This window comes from Peromyscus eremicus, chromosome X, assembly GCF_949786415.1.
Source record: "Peromyscus eremicus chromosome X, PerEre_H2_v1, whole genome shotgun sequence".
Classification (NCBI taxonomy): domain Eukaryota; kingdom Metazoa; phylum Chordata; class Mammalia; order Rodentia; family Cricetidae; genus Peromyscus; species Peromyscus eremicus.
In genome coordinates, this window is record NC_081439.1 from 104,869,136 (window position 1) to 104,886,663 (window position 17,528).

The following is a 17,528-nucleotide window of genomic DNA, read 5'->3' on the forward strand; positions in this document are numbered from 1 at the left end:
GAGACAGGTGACCACTTAGTAGAGATAATAATATCACCTTTCAAATGTGTAAAGTGTTTTATAGTGTATGAGGCTCTTTATATTACACTTGTTTGTTCTTTTTAACACATGATCATGATAGGCAATTTTAGGGGCATCCTCGAATGGAAGCCAGGACCTAAGTGCTTGCTCCAAGGTCTGGAAGGCATTTTGTATTTATTTTTACAAATGAGGAAGCTAAGGCTCTAAGAGGTCCTATTATCTAGCTCATTCATAAGTTACTATGCATTCACTCTTACCTTTTATTGACTAAATGTGAAATGAATATTTTTCAAGGATAAATTTGAAAAACTCTAGTTAATCAGGCCAATGAGCCTTCTAGGTATTTTTTATTTCTTTTTTATTTATTTTATAATTTAATTTAATTTTACATATCAGCCACGGATTCCCCTGTCCTCCCTCTTCCCTTCCTCCCCCCAGTCCACGCCCCATTCCCATCTCCTCCAGGACAAGGACTCCCCTGGCGATTCAGCTCAGCCTGGTAGGTTCATTTGAGGCAGGTCCAGTCCCCTCCTCCCTTCACCCAGGCTGAGCAAAGTGTCCCTGCATAGGTCCCAGGTTCCAAACTAGGTATTTTTTTTACATTCTTTTTTTTTTTTATTAAAAATTTTATTTTCTTTCCTTTTATATACCAACCCCTGTTCTGCCTCCCTCCCCTTCTCCTACTTCCCCCCACCTACTCCAACCCACCCTCATCCCCTCCTCATAGAGGGTAAGGCCTCCCTTGGGTAGTCAACACAGGTGGGCTTATCAAGCTGGAGCTGGACCTAGCCTCTCATTGCATCAGGGCTGAGTAAGGCATCGCATCATAGGGAATGGGATCTAAAAAGCCAGTTCGTGTACCCAGGATAAGTCCTGGTCCCATTGCCAGGGGACCCACAAACACATCAAGCCACACAACTATCACCCACATTAAGAGGGCCTAGTTTGGTCCCATGCAGGCTCCCCAGCTGTTAGTCCAGAGTCCATGAGCTCCCACTAGCTCGGGTCAGCTGTCTCTGGTTTTTCCCATCATGTTTCTGACCCGCCTTGCTCTTATGTACTTCCTCCCTCTCTTCAACTGAACTCCAGGATCTTGGCCAAGTGTTCAACTGTGGGTTTCTGCATCTGCTTCCATCAGTCACTGGATATAGGTTCTATGATTACAATAGGGTAGACACCAATCCGAGTGCAGGGGAATGCTAGTTCAAGCATCCTCTCCACTGTTGCTATGAATCTTAGCTGGAGACATCCTTGTGAGTTCCTGGGGTTTTCCCTAGCTGCAGATTTCTCCCCATCCCCTTACTGGTACACTCAGTCAAGATATCTCTTTCATTGTTCTCCCTCCCTGTCTTTCCCCCAACTTGGCCATCTCATGTTATCACATTCCATCCCATCCCCGCTACTCCTTCCTCCCAGTTTACCTAGGAGATCTTAACCTTTTCCCCTTCCTGGGGTGATCCATGTGTGTCCCTCTTAGTGTCCTCTTCTTTACCTAGCTTCTCTGGGGTTGTGGAACAATGTCATCACAAAATTTGTAGGCCAAAGGATGGAACTAGAAAAAAAATCATTCTGAGTGAGGTAATACAGACCCAGAAAGACAAACATGATATGTACTCACTCATAAGTGAATATTAGATGCAAAGCAAAGAATAATCAGGCTTCTTGGTATTTTTAATTTCATTTTTCTGATGCTGAATATATTTTTGAATAGACTAAAAAGGCTCTCTCCTCAGTCTCACATGAAAACTTATGTTTGTCTCTACATCGTAGGAAGCTGAGACCAATTAATACATTCCTTGCACAGATACAGAAGGTCCGTGGGTGCAATTTGTACAAACATGCCTAGATGTACATTTCAGATAAGAATAGTTTTCTCTCTCGGTTTCCCTGAGACTATCTCTATCCTCTTTCCAGATTTCCTGTTATTTGTCTTACTAGAAAAAGGAATTTGGTTTGTTTGACAGAACAGCTAGTTTACCATACTGTTTCCTTAGCTATGACCAAGCCCCACAGACGAGTCAAAAGAAAAATGAGGGAGTTACCTCTCTTTGAAAACTATGAATATTTACATTTTTCTTCAATTTTTTAAAAATTTACTATTTTTCTTTTAGGTGTATGGGTGTTTTGCCTTGAACATATATTGTATATATCTGTGTACCACATGTCTGGTGCCCAAGAAGGGCAGAAGATGGTGTCAGATCCCCTGGTGCTAGTGTTAGATGGTTGTGGGCAGCCATGTAGGTGCTTGGAGTTGAACCCAGGTCTACTGGAAGAACAGCCTGGAAGATTAGTGCTTAACTGTCGAACTATCTCTCCTGTCCCTTTAGATTTCCATTATTCACTGCTTCTCTCACTTTATACATTTCCTCCCTTCCATTGCAATAAAAAATGAAGAACAGGAGGTATGGGGATAAAGACAGGAATGAGGATGGAATAAAGGGTTGATTTTATCAAAACACATTATATGACTGTATGAAATTTTCAATAAAAAAGAACAATGCACCAACCTTATCATTAGTACTGTTCTAAACGTGCTGTCTTCACCATAGGTGCTGACTACTACTGTTGAATGTTCCAGTAGCAGAAAAAAGTGGTTTATAAACCTTTTTAATCCAGTATGTGATGAATGATATAGTTTTCTGGATTTGGGCCATAGTACTTTCAGTGGAAGTGGTGATACTTGCTGATGCTCACTAATTTAATATGCTACTAAGGAGGAAAGCTTCATAATGTGAGTTTATTTGTCACTCCCTTTCAGTTATGATTCCCAGAGGATATTAGAACAGAAGTTTATGCCAGACATTGTTTATTGACTGATATATTCTGAACATTGTTTACATAAAATTGTCTTTCTAAAATGATTAAGACATAAAGAAGTCAGCAGCAACTCCTGGAATTTGACAACAGAATGCAATGTTTTACTAGTTTATGTTTTCCTGTGTTAATAGAAAGTAACATTTGGGCATGTGGTGATGAGGATTGAATTCATGGTCTTCTGAATGCCAGGCAAGTGCTCTATCACTGAGCTATACTGTCATCTCTAAAAACTGTAATTTTATTTAAAAAATGATGGGAAATGGGGAATGATTTCTCAATTAATCCTACCCAGTACTGATTCTTTCATGGTCAAAGGGCTTATAATTGTAGAGGAGTATAACTTTACTTAAAATAAAAAACTTAGGGAGTGAATTCAGAAACCCAAATGTGTGACATGACAGAAAAACAGTGTCTTATTTTCCTTCAAAATCTCATGCTACTAGAAAACACTTTCCAAGTTACATATGCATTTCCCCTCATAAGGCAAAACCTTTCTGAACTATTAGAAGGTATCTTCCTTTTCAAGTGATTTTATAATAAATAACAAGGCAACGACCACTATTTCTCCAACTGCTTTCTTTCTTTCTTTTCTTTCTTTCTTTCTTTCTTTCTTTCTTTCTTTCTTTCTTTCTTTCTTTCTTTCTTTTTCTCTCTCTTTCTTCTTTCTCCCTCCATCTCTCTTTCCTTCCTTCCTTCCTTCCTTCCTTCCTTCCTTCTTTCTTTCTTTCTTTCTTTCTTTCTTTCTTTCTTTCTTTCTCTCTATATCTTTGTACTTTCTTGAAATACAACACAATTGATTTTCATGTCGAGGCTACAGTGACAGCTCAGACCACTGCTTCATTTAATTTTTGATGGGTGTCTGAAAGTGAAATATTTATGCATCTGTGATTTCATGTTTACAAGTGTATCTGCTTTGGCTCATGTCTGTGAGTGTGCCTGAATCACTGTTTCCTGGGTGCCTGTGATGGGATCTGCCCTGTTACTGATACACTTAGTTGTGTATAGTGGTGCATATTTGTGTTTTTCTGCAGATAACTATGGTTAAAGGAGTTCCTACTATTAGTGGAGTCATCCTCCTTCAATATTCAAGTTTAGTGGGGTGAGTAATATAGCTTAAGTACCTGGTCTCCAGTGGTATGTTGCTGTTCAAGACCCAGCTGTTATGCAGATGAACTGAATCCTGGGTGCTGGTTGGAGGAGCAGGAGCAGCTGGACTGGGCTGACTGCGGGTAGTCATTGATCTTCTTTGAAGAGAGTCCACTGTGGGAGGTGGCTTCCTGGCACAGGTACAGGCATGTGGAGGAGGTGGTGGTGGGGGGAGGGGTCTGAAGGTGAACTGGTTGTGTGGGCTGCTTTGCATGTCTAAAATGGAGAGAACAAAAACAGCAAATAAAGACTTACTCTCCTATTTTGAAAACATAGCATGACAGACTTCCTAGGATTTCAGATAATATAACCTGTAGGAGGAGGAGGGGGCGGGGATTTGAAGTTCAGTCTATCTGTAAAAATGTCACTTAACTTACAAAAGCACGTGCAGCAAGCTTATGAAATGTAAAACATTCACAGTTGCATTTACATGTAAATTCTTCAGGAATATACCAGCTAAAAGTAATGAGGCCGCCTCACACAATTTGTCATAGTTTTTGCTACTGAACAAATAAATCATCAACGAGATATAAGACTACAGAACAGAAGTGAGCTGATTTCCATCAGGTGTAAAAAAATCTCACTTCAGAAAAGACCAGTGAGAGGCACAAAATCATTGCGAGGAAAATCATTTGGCACTTCAAATTAAAATGTAAGGCCACCTTCTGATTTACCTCAGGAAAGGATGCTAGCCCTGCCTACACAAGAGTAAATCTATACTTTAAATAGCTCACAAGTGTGTAACTCAGCTGCACAAAACTAATCTCTCCACCAGCCCACACCTCAGAATGCTACTTATGGAAAGAAGAGCAAAGTCTGCACACCTTGCCTTTTGCTAGATCATTTTAGGAGCTCTGCCAAGTTAGGTAACAGTGGGGAAACTTGTTTCCCTGCTTGTTTGCAGACAAGGCAAATAGGGACAGCAGTCCTGAGACTCCTGATGTTGTTATTGTTTTGTATTTTTCCACTGTTGTCCTTGCAGGCACATATCAAGACAGTTAGTTAGAATCTGGCCCAGGAGAAATCCCCCAATTAAAGGCCTTTGCAAAGAAATCACTATTGTAGCAGACAACCACCTCTCTTCCACAGGAGAAAGATAATAATAGATGTCAAGCGATGGCTTGCAACACCAGCACGTTCTGGATAAACTTTGTAGATGGCACAGCTTTGTCCCACCTCCCCAATGAGAGTTGAAAAGCAGAAAAATGCCAGAGGCTTTCGATGTCTAACAGAGGGCTCAGCTGGTGTGTTCTGAAGCCTACTTTGCAGTTACTGATCAGAGAAAAAAAAATCACTACTTTCAATCTTTCCACTTCAGACATGAATTTTAAAGACACTGGCTTGGTTTTCAAATTAAAAAAAAAAACCCATTACTATCCCAGGAGCAAGAGTCTGACAAATTCTTGGCTGGATTTCCTAGTACAGGTGGTTCCCCCTTTAAATAAACTCAATTTATAAAAATATGAATTGTAGAAAGACAGACAAAGTAAAGAATGGTGATTAATTCATTTATAGATTCTGTTAGGTATTCAGCTGTCCTTATGTATTTAAAACACTCCATTAATTTCCTAAATCACCCCTGTGCTCCATGTTCAGCCCAACTTTCATAACCCCTAAAATGTCATCACTGGTACTTAACATTTCATTACTATTTTTAAATTCTTATATTCATACTCACAATTATAGACAGAAGCATAAAGTGCTAGGGCACAAAAGACCATTTTACAGATGGGAAATTTGTCTAGGAACCAAAGCAAACTGATAGTTTAACCATGAATAGAACTCACATATGACTCTCTGGCCAGTGCCCTAGTACAGATACTTGTAATACATTTCCCCCCTTCTTCTGATTCTCAGCACAGAATCTTCTGCATTTTCTGAATTTTCATTTATGTTTATGTGTTTGCTTCCCTCTTAAATGTCTGTACCTCCTAAAACACTGACTGGAAGGTAGTGTGTGGTATAATGCTATAAAAGAGCACAGCATTTGCAGGACTGGCAAACTTGGCTTGGGGTTCTGTTTCTTTCATGCTGAAACTTGACCCATTCACTTATAATATGGATATTCTACTTAATATAATCTCACTTTTGTCTGAGTTGACTGATATAAAATAGGAATGAAGATAATATGCTGATGACTTTTTAAATGTGACTCTTTTCTCTAATTTTAACATTTACTGTTCTTAATATAAGTTTAGACTTTGAGGTTTCTATAGCATGGCATTCATTTGATAGACCATGTGTTTTGTCTTTTCTCTCATAATAGAAAATGTATTTCTTAGTCAAGTGTCATTTTCTATTTCTCCTATATGTCATAAAGCATTGAGTACAGTTCTGGTATAAAGCAAGGACCCAAAATATTTACTGATAGAAGTGATTTTGATTCATTCATTGGACCCAAGGAATTTCCTTTGGTATTTAATTTGGTATCATCCTGATGCATCTACTGAATATCTAGTTGACTGTTCATAGATAGGTATGTTCATAGATGGGCATGTTTCTGCCTTGAAAGTATTTTTTTAGGACTCTGGGTAAGAACAATACTATCTGAAAGGAGGTATTTTAAGCAATGCTCCTACAATGTGTCAAGAGTAATACTGACATAGCACAGATTTGGCATCCAAAATTACATGTAAGAAAGTATTTGATGATGTAAAGAAAAAAGAAGGCATGGTGTTTGTCCACAGTCAGAGGAAGTTCTATTTTAGAGCTCATGGCTAAAACATCTCCAAACGAACACATGATATCCACAGCTATTTTTTTAAGAAAGTTATTCAAAAGAAAGTTCCCATCCAGTAGTATTGTTAAAAGGAAAATCACTCAAGAGCATTTAGTTTTATTGTTTGCTGAATTTCCCTCAAATGCTTGTAAGTAACCTATTATGAATAGTGGTAAAACTGTATTTAATTCAAAAGTACAATCATGATATTATAATACTTCTGTTGCAGGTAGAACTGCTACGCAAATCACCTTTAAAATATATATATATATATATATATATACATGAACATACATTTTTGATTAAATATGCATATTATAGTGATATATATGTGTATATATTAATAAATTTTAGTATGCATTTATTCTCATATTTCATATGCAGAGGCTTTTTTATTGTTAATACTTTCTTTAAATGCTTTTACAGTATTGGAATGTTGTTCTTGGTAGAATACATGCAGACCTTAACCCTTATGAAATGCAAATGATCTCAGATTTGTTCTTCTTCTTTTTTTCTTTTTCACCTCGGGAATGCACTTGTTACCTCCAAATGAAGCAATTTAATCCTTCGGCTCTGTGAAATGGGATTTCCCAACATTAGACAGTAATGAAAAATACATTAGTGTTCAGTGTTAGGAGCTCTAGAGCACTAATTCCATCAAGTTTGGAGTTGCATACACTCACTTCCAAATGTTTCTGGCTTCTATATAGTCCAGTGCCCAAGAGAAAGAAGTAAAGCGGGGGTGAGGTGGGGTGAGGGGATGGTTACACAAATATTAGTGTCTAGACATACTTCTAAAGCTTTCTGAAAGTAAATTAAGTTTTTGGAGGCAAGGTCTAATTCACATAATATACTTGGAAATGAACCAATTTCAGGTCGAAGGTCCTAAAATAACTTGGTAAAATAATCTCTCAGTGGGGAAATTTCTCCAAACTGTAGATCTAAGGTATTTTAGGTGTGCCAGAGTTATTGGTAGGAGTACATGCTTTTGAAATAACACTTCCTTTTTCTCCAAAAGATAAGTGAGAAAGAAGGCAGTATGCATCTTCCCCTACACATTTTGTAGATGATGCTTAATATGGATTATTGTTAAATAAAACTTTCAGCAGAAATGTATCTCTGCTAGGATGTCTTGCCTCTTACATTTCATTAACATACACAGTGAGTTCTGCTACAAGGGATTGCATTCACTTCTAAAATTCATTATTTTATGAAAATTTCATATGTGACAATACTTGAAAAATTATGTTGGAGAATCTGATGGTTAATGATGATTGTCAGCTTGACAAGCTCTAGAATCGTGGAAAAGACAAGGCAGTGGACAATCTGAGAAGAGTTCTCTCTATTAATTATTGAATGAAGAACCACCCCAACTGTAAGTGGCACCATTTCCTAGGCTGGGATCCTGTTCGGAATGAAAAGGGGGAAGGGAGCTGAGCTGAATTATTCATTGTTGTACAGTTCCTGACTGTGGAAGCAATGTGCCCAGCCACCTTCTCCTTGTACTGCTATGCCTTTCTTGTCATGTTAACAGACTGTATCCCCTGGACCTGTAAAACAGAACAATCCCTTCCTAAATTATTTCTGTCCTGTATTTTGCCATGGCAACAGAAGAACTAATACAGAGTATACCATCCCACAAACTATCAGTGTTATATTTAAAGAAAGGGACTCAGTAAGAGTAGTAGCATGGTTTTGTAAAATTATTTATTTATTTTTATTTTATGTGCATTTGTGTTTTGCCTGCGTGTATGTCTGTGTGAAGTGTCAGATCTTGGAGTTACAGACCGTTGTGAGCTGCCATGTATGTTTTGGGGATTGAACCCAGGTCCTCTGGAAGAGCAACCAGTGCTCTTAACTGCTGAGCCATCTCTCCAGCCCCTCAACTTTATTCTTGACCTACAAAAATTCCGGTCGTCTGGAAGAGCAGTCAGTGCTCTCATCCTTTTTATACATACAAATACATGAATGTCAAACCAAGTACGGCATTTTACTTTCAAAAATATTTGAAATCTGCTTGTGAAAGTGGGTGGTGGAAGGTCACAAGCAGTGAGTTACTAGAAAAAATTAGGAGGATTATTTGACTAGGACAGTAGTTCTAATACCAGATGTGCATAGACAAGGCTCCTGACACACATGGTGAGTTGGTTTGCATGCATTCGTATGCCCATTCTATGTATTTGCGTGTGACATTCAGCTGTATGCAGTTTTCCTCATTCATCTAGTGCTTGTTTATAACAGGTGGGAAACACAAATTTTGTCTTACATTTAAACTGTTCTAAAGCCTCTCAATAGCAAGGGAACAAAATAACATTTTCAAAACAAATGTTGTAACATAATTAACTATACACGAAAAATAACTTTCTTCACATGTTAAAAACAAGTATTGCCAGTATTAAAATTGTGTCAACTATATCGTTGCTCTTGAAAAATTTAACCAAAGTAGATACGTGATCATTCTTTTTACAATATTTATGTACCAAACTGATCGCTCTTCACTTTAGTGATAATGTGATTATGATCTCTCAATTATGTTTTTACCCAAAGATATCATACTGTGTATGTTGCAAAAGGGGGCATATTCCTAAAGTTTTAGACAATGTCATAAAGAGTCAGAAACTGTTTTTCTGTTTCCTTGGTTGAGTCTGTGTTTTAATGGGTAGTTACACAATGTTTTATCTGCAATGCTGATGTAAAAGAAAATAAATCCATTAGGACTCTTGGTTTTCCTTCCAGTTTTTTTGGTGGTAAAACATGGGCCAAAGTGGTGTGGTTTGAGCATACATGTTATCTTTTACTAAATAGGTTTTCATACATTTGATGGGGGAAGTATTAGGGAATTTGACTAAGAGATATTAGCCTACAATCAAACATATGATATGCAATGTACAGTGTGTTTGAAATTACTTTTGTAAGATCAGATAAAAAATATTGAAATTCAGAAACAGGAAGACCTGTTTAAATAATGGATTATTGGCATGTTTTCATATTTAACATATAACCACCTTACTGAATTCTTTTGAGGCAGTATTGATGAATTCCTATAAAGATCATCATAATGTACATGTGCAAGGAACATCACACTGAGGGCTATTGTCATAACTACTTTGTCAGGTCTCTCAAGGATAATTATAAGGCTGTGTTGCTTGGTGTTCCTTTCTGAGCTTTTCTTCTAGGTCGGGGATGAAATGAAAGGAAATAGGCTTCAAGGAAGGAGATGTTTATTATTAGTGTTAACCATTAGTTCCAATTCTAAACATATATTTCTACTTTATAGTATTAAATCATTTACTTATCATAATGAGTTGTTATAACCTGTGAGGAGGTAGTTCATAATTTGAATGTTAAGGCTAATATCTATTAACTTTAGAGTGCTCAGTGATCAACAAGTTAATCTTAATTATGTCTTCCTATGGACATTTGTGGTTTCAAATTTACAATTTACTATTAGTGGATCAAAATTCGAAAAGCTAAGAAATTCAGTTTTCTGAAGAAACAAGAGTAAACAAGCAAAGTTTATCCCTTCTCTGGATGAAACAATACTTTAATACTAATGCAACTATAATTCTTTCTTTAAAAATTAATTATGTTTAATTTATATATATGGATGTTTTGCTTGAATGTATGTCTGGGCACCACTTGTGTGCCTGGTACCTATACAGAAAGATGAGAGTGTGAGATCCCCAGGAACTGGAGTGACAGGTGGTTGTAAGTCACCATGGGCAATAGAAACTAAACCTGGGTCTTCTACAAGAATATCAACTGATCTTAACTGCCAAGCCATCTCTCTAGCCCCATTGTACCTATAGCTTTTAATAAAATTAGATTCATCTGTTAAGTAAACCAGTTTTTTGAAAAGAAAAATAAAATCTATTTAAGAGCTAACCTAGTGCCAAAGTGGATGAGTAAAAGTCCAGGAAGCTTTAACTTAACAAGTATGAAGATGCAGACAAAACAATTAAAGGAGACAACAGGCCATGAATTTGAAAGAGAGGGTATATGGAATAGTTTAGAGAGAGAAAAGAGAAGGGAGAAGTAAAATTGTAGTATAATCTCAAGAAGTGCTAATGTTTATATATGTGTATGATGGAGATGCATATAAAAACAGAAAGAGCCAGCAGGGAGAAAGAGAAGAATTCACAATTGAGCAGATGACTAGAGAAGTGTCACAGAACCTCTTGGAGTAGGCTAATAAATTAGTATTTTAAATGAGTTCAATTTGGTTCTGGATTAGCTAACTCCGCATGCTCCCACAGCTCTCTGACATCATTCACTGTCTTTGAGATGGTAAAGCATATCTCTTTGAAGACTCTGGATGATTCTCTCAGTCAAGCAATCAAGTAAGATAGTATTCATTGATAATTTTTGTTAGTGTGTGTTGGTCTTTGTCAAAACCATCAGATGGCAAGGTCAAAGCTGATATACCTCCCATCATTTGAAATGATTATGCTTAAACTCATAGTTGTACTCTAGGCTCTTTTGTGCTTACCTTCAAAGCAAGAGATCAGCCTCTAGAATGTCTAGTTTCTAGACTTTCATCTCCTTTCCTGTTGTCTGACGGGCTTTACAAGGCAAACACCAGTGAAAAATCCACAATGCAGCATGCCCTCAGTCCAATTTTCCCTGCCTTTGCTATGATATGCACTGGATTGCCTTTACATGGTGAAATTGCCCAACCCTAGGCATAACAGTCAATAGTTCTGCCTATAAGTGGTTTGTTTGCTAAGTCAATCAACTCTCCAATTCAGATTAAGATGAGTATACTAAGACTTTATGAGCAAGAGAAGGGAGAGAGCTCTAGTAAAGATTGTTTTGCTTGAATTATTGAAGTAGTGAAATTACATGATTTTCTTGGTTGCAGAAATATAGAGCACATCTTTGCTTATGTTTTCAGACTAATTTGATAACTTAAAGATATATTTTAGTGTGTGTGTGTGTGTGTGTGTGTGTGTGTGTGTGTGTGTGTACATGGAGCTAGAAAGAGACTGTTACAGGTTGAAAGATGCCTGATGTGGACCTTAGGAGCAACAACTGCTCTTAACTGCTGAGCCTTCTCCCCATTCCCCTAAACTGGCAATTCTATATAGTTTTCTATTTTTTCTTTTGTTTATAATTATAAAATTTCTTCTCTTCTTCCAAACCTTCTTATTTTTTCCTCACTTTCAAATTCATGCCATCCCTTTCTTTTAATTATTGCTACTTGCATAATATATATTTAAATATATTCTGCCCAGTCTATGTAATGTTACTTGTATGTACATTCTCAGGGATGACCACTTAGTATTGGATAACCAATTGGTTTGATTTTCCCTGCAGAAAACTATTTCTCCCACTCTCTGGATTCCTTAGTTTCCTATAGTTCTCTGTGTAGGGTTGAAGCCTCTTGGAGTTCCACTATCTATTTCACCATGTCTACTGGAGCCAAAGTATTTGTTCCTTTAGGAAATTATCCTTCATGCAAGTATAATTGTAAAGAACAATGGTTTATTGTATAATTTTGGATTTCAAATGTCTCTATATATTAACATATGATATTAACAATTAAAATAAGTGGTTGAGTGGTCTTAACAGAACCTCTATCATCCAGGATATATCATAAAACATGAAGTAGATAATTGTCAGGTTTTTGTCTTATGATGACTTTGATTCTTTGGTTTCTACTTTTAACTAGTGACATGTACCATAAAGAAAATACAAAAAAAAATCTCTGGATGTTTAATATTTACTTTACACTGACGCTAAAGTTACATGTAGGTATATAAGTTATTTTCAATACCCAGGATCATTATTTATTGAAAAGCAATTAATGGAAAGTCCTGGATTACTTGTCAGTGAATCATTTAATACATTAATAACAGATATTCTAGAATTTTATGGTTTTCATTTTCAGAGCTTCATTTATATTGCATTGTTATAAATGGTCATCTTATATTTGCTCAAAAAGCAATGCATAAAAATTACTGCAATGTTATTTGCTAAAATGGAATTTAGAACACTGAAGCACAAATCAAGAACTTTGCTTTTACTTTGCCTAACCCCTGAGTGTCAAATAAACACTGCAAAGGGAAGAAATGAATTCAGGGTGCAGCTGTGTCTGCGACTCCATCTTACCTCCCCTGTACTCCATTTCTAAAGTTTTAAGAAAAATATTTTAAGCTATTATAGGATAATTAATGAGAACATTGTATATTAATAGCAGTAGAAAGAAAAACAACATCAGCTACAATAACAAAAAGATGAACTTCAAGAATATAAACAAAACACAGAGAGCAGGAAAGCCTAGAGAAGATGTTAGCCTTAAACAAACTCCTCAAAAGCTGAAGGCAAAGTTTCTGGTTAGAAATACCACTCCAAAACATCGATGACTGTCTATTTGGTGATAAAAGTATTGCTGTACTCTACAGTTCTACCTTAAACACAATTTTAGGGACAAAGAGAACCTGTTAACAGGACTAAGTGGAGTTTTGTAGAGGAATTCTGGCATGGAATTATTTGGGGGAGCTGTTAAATAGGCTCTCATCTTGCCTAATGGGAACATAGGGCACTGTTATAGCAATATATATATATATATATATATATATATATATATATATATATATATATATATATATATGGTCTTGTTGGAAGGCCTTGCTGGTCAGAGGTCGCAGTCTATCTTGGCAGCTTTTTCCAAAGCTCTATGACATGGGAACCCCCTGCCCAGTGAGACTTCCTGCTCTCTACCTGCTCATATCTGGAAAATGTCCCTGGGCCCAGAGGACTGACCTTATCTAAAAGCTGTCTCTAAACCTAGATGACTGATTTATCATTAGATGGAACCTTGGCACAATTCCCTGCTAGAAGCCTCCCTTGCTGCATATATGGTAACAAAGACTTATACTAGGAGCTTTGCTATAGGACCCTACTGCTACATATAAAGCCTTATGATAGGCTCGTGCCATTTAATGCAAATTAGGATTTGTCTCCAGGCCCCCCAATCCTATATACTTCCTAACTCTGGAATAAAGCTGAGCAGATTCACCGAAGCTGTCTCCTGGAGAGCTGTCTCCATTGTACCCACAGCCGTCTGAAAACAGTTTCCCGCTTTTGCTCCTCCCTCATGGGCCAATGCAGCCAATGATCCTGACGAAGAAGCACAGCCACAAGATCTGAAAGGATGATTTGTCTCATTGCTTAACTGAAACACACACACAGACACACACACACACACACACACACACACACACACACACAGCCCAATGGGCAAGATTATTTGTATTCTGATTCTTGGCAACATCAATATATACCAATATTGTGTGATTTCTTGTTACAACAGAGACCTGAAATTCAAGAATGATTTATGTTTTTAAGAAAAATAGATAAGAGTAAATTGAAGGAAATACCTCTAATAATGCTTTTCTCACTGAGCCACATTTGAATTTGTCTTCTTGAATGGGAAAGGATTAGATAGACTAGTGAAGGGATATAGGCAAAATACTGAACTTATAAACCATTTCAATAGATGATTTCCTTATCCATACACTTATAAAATGATTATACATATACAATGGGCTTAGTGAAGGTTTGTTTATTTCTGTTTCTTCTTCAGAAGATAATGTAAAGAATTGTGAAAAGAAGTCCTGGTGTTTTCATGGTAGTATGGCACACACATACATATTATTAAAATGTGTTGGGACTAAAATATTATTAAGATTTGTGAAAAGAAGTCCTGGTGTTTTCATGGTAGTATGGCACACACATACATATTATTAAAATGTGCTGGGACTAAAATATTATGAAGATTTGTGATTCTGATAGTAGTATATTTCTGGCTGCCACAAATCTTTCTGGGTGACATATTATGTGTTATCAAAGGAGTCTTTTAAAGAAGTATGAGCAAGAAAGCAACACTTCTGTGTAAAAAATAAAGCCTCACTTTCCTATCATGAACTCAAGGAATGCATATATTATGACTTGGTTTTGAATCTTTATGTTTCTTTGGTCTAGCCGCTATACTCAATAGGGATATTACTTTATTTTCAAAGGTAATTAATTTGAACTAACTTAAATATTTAAAGTTTGAACTCATTTTTTCATTTAAAAATGATCCCTGTGTCTTTCTTGGGGTCCTGTTTTCCAGGTAGCCTGCCTGGTGATGTGAGTAGCAGTCCAGTCATCCTTGTTCCACATCTAGTATCCTGTTATGAGTGAGTACATACCATGTTTGTCTTTCTGAGTCTGGGATACCTCACTCAGGATGATTTTTTCTAGATCCATCCATTTGTCTGCAAACCTCAAATTATTTAAAGTTTCATTTGGTCAAAAAATAGCAATTGTTGTTATAGAGTGTTTTATGATGCCTGATAACTTATTTGGTTGCATTATTCACTTTTTACTAGCTGTTGTTGCGTTGTGTAGACATAGTTTGTATCTGAAAGATTTTTTCCTTGAAAAGTCCTTTGATTAATTATCTCATTATTACAACTTTTTATTTTCTCTTTTCGACATTTTTAGTGAGAAACTAAGTACAGCTATTTTCTGAGATTTCAACTTGAGGATCTATGAAGTTCTGTTACTAAGCCTACCTTATAAACATTGTTTATGGTAAGCTCTGCATTTCTAACTTATTTTATTTTATTTTTCCTTCACTATCCATTTCTTCCCTTCAGTTATATTACTGCTCATCTCCACAGACGATCTTTATGATTCTCCAAAGAGATACAATGTTCTAGATGAACATCATCCAGAATATATAAATGCAAATTGGTGAAACATACCAAAGTAATATTCAATGTGTATTGAACAGTTGAAATCTTGGACAGCTCCCACCATTGCAATTAATAGAATGTACAGATATCTTTGAAAAAGTGAAAAAAAGAACTCATCTCAAGGGAATGAAAATCAGATTATATAAACATAAGAATAAATGAGAATGTGGTTTGAAGATGTTATGAATATATGTTATGCTGGTAAAAATACTGGTGGTAATCCTATAAATTAAGAAAAGATTTCATAGTAGTAATAGGTATAAGTTTCGTTCAAGCAAGTCTCTTGAACAAGTTAATTTTCAATTAAGTTAATTTAAATATAATTTCAGAAAGTACTCAAGGAAACCATTTGTGCTTATGATTTATGAGATGCTAAGAGGGACACAGCATTAAACACAATGCTTATATGAAGCAGTTTATAAAAGAAAGTTCTTCTAGAGTCTTAATTCAGTGGCTGAGTGTACACAATGCTCCTTCTTGAAGGTCCAAACCTGCATAGACCACACAGTGATTTAAATTCATGGATGGTTCTGATGACAACCTGGATTTGATTCAACTTTGCTTTTATGTTTGTTTATTCCTGAGTGTCAAAAAAGCATTGTAGAGAATAGAAATCAAATCAGGATTCAGGTGTGCACATGGATCCATTTTACCTCTCTTGTACTTTATAAAGTCAAGCTTTCACTTATGCACTGATATGTTTTTCCATCAGCATAAAATAACATAAAATTATGGAACTGATGTTGTGTGTACTCTCAGCCTCGTTGGTGTTTGGAAACTGCAATGTAAAACATAATTCTATTTTTTAGGAGGTCATTTCACTCAAGCTTATTGTTCAGCTTCTTGATCTTCAAATTCTAACTATGGCAGTATTAGAGGACCTTGTCTCATCAAGAAACAATATAGAGTCCAAGTATATCCCATTTATTTCTAGTTAAAGATTTCTATTGGTGAGCTTGATCAAAGCCTACAACAGGGTCTCCTAGTAGTTATTAATTTACCTACAGGTCAAGACCTATAAATATACAGAGTACAAATTCAAGTGTAATATATTATTGAATTAATACCTATCTTTAAAAGTAGGATTAAAACATTAATAGTGTGCTATTATTGCTTATGACCATTAATACAAATTGTGGAAAAGCAAAAGAAAACAGGAACTAACCTAATCCATTATAGAACATTTGTACACTGTTGCAGAATGAAGAAATGAACATACTGGTTTCAGTTCTTTAAGGTAAAGGGATCAACTATACTACTACCCATTCTCTATTACTACTCTAGAGATGATTACTTAGAGAAGATTGTAATAGCCAGAGGCAATGGATGACTACAGTGAAACAGTGATTTCCAGACATGTACAGGAAGTTGCATATATGAACTCCCTGAAATTGTGATGGTATGCACAAGACCTGAGCAAGTGGAAGCCAGATAAAATCACAGCATAGATTTGGGAAATAGTCATGAAGTTCCATGCCTAGCTGAGGAATTGTTGATGATTAATAGCTGCATGAGGGGAAGAGTTAATTTTCTTTAAAGGTGAGCCTCTATGTAGGTGGAACATGCTCCAGTAAATGGCCACACATATAGCCAGCACTAATGGACTGAATTTTTGAAATGAGAACACAAAGATAAGTAGTTACAGAATCAGTGGCAGATATGGGAGGACTTTTTGGGAGGGGAGTGGACATGATCAATATACTATGTATTAAATCTCCAAAGAATTAATGAAAATATACGTAAAAGATACCATCTTTACACAACTTTAGGTTAGTGGGTACACTGTGACATTTCTAAGTGATGCTGTAGTCAGTTACAGTAATTAGAATCAGATCAACATGGTTTTTCATGATAGCTGTGCCATTTATTATGAGTTTGGCAAAGAGCAAATACATCTTTCAAGCCTCTATTTTCTCAACTGTAAAAGTGAGACAGTATTGCATCTTTTAAAATTTTTGAGAATTAAATGTGGGCATGTGCATAACACTTGGTAGGATGTGTGAAGAGTACATACTATTACTAAATGGATGATGAATCACTGAATACCATGAATTGTATAAAATTTAGGTGCTATCTAC

At 36.2% G+C, this 17,528-nt stretch overlaps 1 protein-coding gene across 1 annotated transcript in view; it reads right to left on the bottom strand.

Annotated features, from left to right (window-relative positions):
* Positions 1 to 17,528, bottom strand: part of Tenm1 (teneurin transmembrane protein 1) — a 519,119-nt gene that overhangs the window by 294,071 nt on the left and 207,520 nt on the right. The window contains exon 4 of the mRNA XM_059251544.1: positions 3,960 to 4,200. Within this exon, the coding sequence (XP_059107527.1) occupies positions 3,960 to 4,200 (241 nt within the window). The remainder of the gene's footprint in view (positions 1 to 3,959; positions 4,201 to 17,528) is intronic.